Source organism: Orycteropus afer, unplaced genomic scaffold, assembly GCF_000298275.1.
Source record: "Orycteropus afer afer isolate SDZICR_OR568_19922 unplaced genomic scaffold, OryAfe1.0 scaffold00196, whole genome shotgun sequence".
Classification (NCBI taxonomy): Eukaryota; Metazoa; Chordata; class Mammalia; order Tubulidentata; family Orycteropodidae; genus Orycteropus; species Orycteropus afer.
This window is the reverse complement of record NW_006921783.1, coordinates 4783139-4788124: the sequence shown is the minus strand read 5'-3', so window position 1 is coordinate 4788124 and position 4986 is coordinate 4783139. Positions and strand designations below refer to the sequence as shown.

Sequence of the window (4986 nt, the reverse complement as noted above, 5' to 3'; positions counted from 1 at the left end):
GTGTGTGTGTGTGTGTGTGTGTAGCTTCGTTGTTAATAACAGTCACTGTCACAATTTTAGTTTTTGGAGGGGCTGCACACAAACACTCAACCTCCCCAAAATAGCTCTCTCACATACAGCTTCCCTTTCGCAGTTCTCTGTAGCTCCATGATAGTGACAAAAGATCCACAGCCTCCCGTTGACATTCCATCTCGCAACAATGATCAAAACTCACTAGTACCCTCCCAATGTCAAACATTTTCATCACAGCCTTTGACTCACACACCCTCAACCTCCCATTCCTGTGAGCACAGACTCCCACAGCCTTCAAGAGCTTCAGGACTTCCCGCTGAGGGCAGCCTGCACACACATGAGCCTCTATATTCAGCCTCCCAGGCACATCCACCTGGACCTCACAGAGCCTCCCCAGAACCTCGCTGTGGATGCAGGCTTGAACCAAGACTCAGGCTTATCACACGCAGCCTCTCACAGGCCCAGCTGCCTCCAGATGGCTGCTTTTGCTCTCTGCCCAAGGCAGAGCTGATTCACAACCCCACTGCTTCTCCTTCCATCTAGGAGGCTCCCTCTGTTTGGAGAGATGGTCTGTGCTCTGAGACTTGTCTAACTAGGGTGAAGAACCCACAAAGCTGGGGTTAGGGACACAGAAGGAGGTCATGTTGCACAGAAGCCAGGGGAAAGGAGAAATACTCCAATGTGCATACTGATCTTCGGGCTCCTGCCAAACTGGGAGAGTGGTGATGCAGAATGAGGGGTCCTAATTCTCCCTGCAGTGTCTGGTAATGTCCCCTCCTTCAGAATCCTACTTAACTCCCCACCCCCTCCTCCTCCTCCACTAACACTTCAGTTGTGCTGGGAAGAGATGGAGGCTTTGGGATTTCCTAACACTCGGGGCCACCAACAGCGCTTCAAAGACTCCACAGGATCTAGGTGTGTCTTCCCTCCAAACCCCTCTGCTAGTCTCCACCAACTTGCTCCTCAACTCACAGCTAGGCTCTCACAGGCTGGGGTCTGGGTGCCCAAAATTGCTGTGAGGGCCTATGGGGAGAGGGGGCAGAGTGGTGGGCGGGGGCCCTGACCTGGATGACACGCATGTTGAGGCCGGTCTCTTGGGCCAGCTGCTCGCGGATATGGCGGGTGGGCTTGGGCGTGGCAGCGAAGGCCGCCTTCAACGTCTCCAGCTGCTTGGCTTTAATGGTGGTGCGTGGCCCCCGCCGCTTGGCACCTAGATTCTGGTCGTCATTCTCGTTGCTGCCCCCTTCCTTGTCTGACACGTTGGCGCTCTCCGAGTCCTTGGCATCATCCTGTGATGGATCTTGAGAGTCTGGAGACAAACTAGGGTCGCTGCCCGTGGTGGCTGAGGAGAGTGAAGGGACAGGTGAGCAGCAGCCTTGGTGGGCCTGCGTCTCCCAGGACCCGCCCGCCCCTGGGGAGCCTGGAATTGGGTCCTCACCCGAGTGGAGACTGTTCTCTTTGGCGACACTGCTGTTGCTTAGATAGTCCTCTTTGCACACAAACTTGTTCTCGTCGATGATATACAGCTCCTCGCCAGTGGAGAGTTGCTTGTTACACATCATACACGTGAAGCAGTTCAGGTGAAACACTTTGCTCCGCGCCCTCCGCACCAGGTCACTGGGGGAGATGCCCTGCGCGCAACCCGCGCATTTGGTACCGAAACACCTGCAGGGGACCGGGTTGGACAGGAGAAGACAGAAGCCGGGAGAAAGAAAAGAACAAGAGACAGAGAAAGAAAAAGAGTAGGAGAATGAACAGGAAGAAAGCGAAAAGAAAGGGAGAGAGAGCCAGAAAGAAAGAGAAGAAGCAGAATGCTGATTAAGGGGGTGAGGAGGTAGGAGGAAAGCGCAGGGCACCAGGGGGAAATCATGGAGGTGACACACACGGTTAAAGCCATGGGCCCAGCTGCCAGCACGGACTCCGGTTCAGCGTTATCCCAGAGCAGCAAACCGCCTTGTGTGTGTGTGTGTGTGTAGCTTCGTTGTTAATAACAGTCACTGTCACAATTTTAGTTTTTGGAGGGGCTGCACACAAACACTCAACCTCCCCAAAATAGCTCTCTCACATACAGCTTCCCTTTCGCAGTTCTCTGTAGCTCCATGATAGTGACAAAAGATCCACAGCCTCCCGTTGACATTCCATCTCGCAACAATGATCAAAACTCACTAGTACCCTCCCAATGTCAAACATTTTCATCACAGCCTTTGACTCACACACCCTCAACCTCCCATTCCTGTGAGCACAGACTCCCACAGCCTTCAAGAGCTTCAGGACTTCCCGCTGAGGGCAGCCTGCACACACATGAGCCTCTATATTCAGCCTCCCAGGCACATCCACCTGGACCTCACAGAGCCTCCCCAGAACCTCGCTGTGGATGCAGGCTTGAACCAAGACTCAGGCTTATCACACGCAGCCTCTCACAGGCCCAGCTGCCTCCAGATGGCTGCTTTTGCTCTCTGCCCAAGGCAGAGCTGATTCACAACCCCACTGCTTCTCCTTCCATCTAGGAGGCTCCCTCTGTTTGGAGAGATGGTCTGTGCTCTGAGACTTGTCTAACTAGGGTGAAGAACCCACAAAGCTGGGGTTAGGGACACAGAAGGAGGTCATGTTGCACAGAAGCCAGGGGAAAGGAGAAATACTCCAATGTGCATACTGATCTTCGGGCTCCTGCCAAACTGGGAGAGTGGTGATGCAGAATGAGGGGTCCTAATTCTCCCTGCAGTGTCTGGTAATGTCCCCTCCTTCAGAATCCTACTTAACTCCCCACCCCCTCCTCCTCCTCCACTAACACTTCAGTTGTGCTGGGAAGAGATGGAGGCTTTGGGATTTCCTAACACTCGGGGCCACCAACAGCGCTTCAAAGACTCCACAGGATCTAGGTGTGTCTTCCCTCCAAACCCCTCTGCTAGTCTCCACCAACTTGCTCCTCAACTCACAGCTAGGCTCTCACAGGCTGGGGTCTGGGTGCCCAAAATTGCTGTGAGGGCCTATGGGGAGAGGGGGCAGAGTGGTGGGCGGGGGCCCTGACCTGGATGACACGCATGTTGAGGCCGGTCTCTTGGGCCAGCTGCTCGCGGATATGGCGGGTGGGCTTGGGCGTGGCAGCGAAGGCCGCCTTCAACGTCTCCAGCTGCTTGGCTTTAATGGTGGTGCGTGGCCCCCGCCGCTTGGCACCTAGATTCTGGTCGTCATTCTCGTTGCTGCCCCCTTCCTTGTCTGACACGTTGGCGCTCTCCGAGTCCTTGGCATCATCCTGTGATGGATCTTGAGAGTCTGGAGATGTCGCTGTTGCTGGACTCAGACAATACTAAGAAGGGGTTTCCCATAGCCAGAACCCTCCTGGCCCGGCCCTGGAGCGTCCCGGGCCGCTTCACCTCCCGCACCCGCCGGCGCCTCGCCGCCTCCCTCCCCGCGGCTCCTGGCGCCCCGCTGGCTGTGCGCGCCCGCGGTCGCCCAGTGTCTGCGCCGCCCGCGGACCAGGCGCGCACGCCCGCGGGGTCTTTCCACAGTTCCAGCTCCAGGTAGGAGGGTGGGGAAAGGTCTGCGTTTGCCTTGGGGCGCCCCAGTTCTGCACCTTTCCTGCCAGCGAGCAAATCCTAGTCTGGCCTTGAGGTGGGTTTGGATCCGATTTCGTGTTCCCCTTTCCCATCCCGTCTCCCCAGACGGAGAATGGTCCCCGAGGCTGGGGAAAAGGGGTGAGGACTTGCTTTTACGGTTTTTTTTTTTTTTTTCTTAAATAAAAGTTCATTTCTGTACAACCACGAACTCTGCGCGGACCGTGCGAGGCTCGCTACCACACGGCCGCCTCGTTCATTTCTGGGGGGTGGGACAAGTGGTTCCCGTAACTCGCCCCGCCGTTGACCGACAGTGACGAGAAGGGCGGGCTGGGCCCGAAGACCTCGGCCGACATGGAGTGCAGGGGCCCGGGCAGGCTGGGTTCGGGGCTGGGAGAGTCCCCGGGGGGATGCGCCAGGATGTCGGTGAACCGCTGAGCCTCGCTCGACGGGTGGTGGCCGGGCAGCGGATGCTCCAGGCCGCCCAGCGGCGTCCCGGACGGCCCGGACGACGGCACGAAGGGCAGGTCCACCGGCGTCTGGGCCTGCGAGGATGGAGGGCCTTGCGGGAAGAAGTCGTAGTTGCCCCCGGGACCGTAGTACTCGCTCTGATAATCTGCAGGACCGTGGGGAGGAGGTGGTCAGGGCGGGGCCCTAGGGTGGGGCCCTGGGGTGGGTGGAGAGCCCGGGGCGTGAAGCCGCGCTCCAAGCCGGACTTGGAGGGCGCAGCGCCGGGAACCCGTGGGCGCGCCGAGGGACTGGGGGCAGAGAGGAAGCAGGGCACAAACGCAGGAGCTGCTCCCTCCCGCCCACCTCTCTCGGGGTCGGGATCGGCCATTGACCTCACCACCTCCCTTGGATTTACTCCTCAGCCTTCCCCCTTGGCTCCCTAACTCTCCAATTCTCAGAGAAAACGAGGAGCACCTCCCGCGCTGCCACCCGCTTCCAGCGAAGCCATTCCCGGTCTGACTGCACCTCGCAGCCTGGCCGCGCACCCACCTCCGTAGAAGGAGAAGGGCCCGTTGGGGATGAGCTCGCCCGGCTCCAGGCGGTCTACGAGCGGCCGCATACGCCGCGGACTGCGGAAGAAGGCGTGGCGCCGTGCGCCCAATGCGCTCAACTGCTTCATCCTCCGTTCTTTGGAGCGCCGGTTCTGGAACCAGACCTAAAGGATATGCGGCGCGGGGTGAGGCCCGGGAGTATCCATCCCCTAAAGCCAGGTACGCGGCCCAGCCCTTCACCCCTCCACTGCCCGACTTCGGGAGCTTGGGCTTTATGTGTTCTGTTGTTCGTGGTAGTGTCTTAGCGTGGAGATCGCGCTAGGTGGACCCTGAGCCAATGGTAAACAGGATTCCCGACAGGACAATCTGGGCAGGTCGCCCAGTCCGACGTGAGGCGGTGTGTGTGTGTGTGTGTGTGT

At 58.5% G+C, this 4986-nt stretch overlaps 1 protein-coding gene across 1 annotated transcript in view; it reads right to left on the bottom strand.

Moving 5' to 3' along the window:
- Positions 1-3802: 3802 nt before the first annotated feature.
- LHX1 (LIM homeobox 1) overlaps positions 3803-4986 on the bottom strand; it is a 4844-nt gene continuing 3660 nt past the window's right edge. Inside the window, exons 5-6 of the mRNA XM_007947930.1 lie at positions 4566-4731; positions 3803-4182 (exon numbers count right to left, since the gene is read on the bottom strand). Coding sequence (XP_007946121.1) covers positions 3803-4182; positions 4566-4731 — 546 coding nt within the window. The remainder of the gene's footprint in view (positions 4183-4565; positions 4732-4986) is intronic.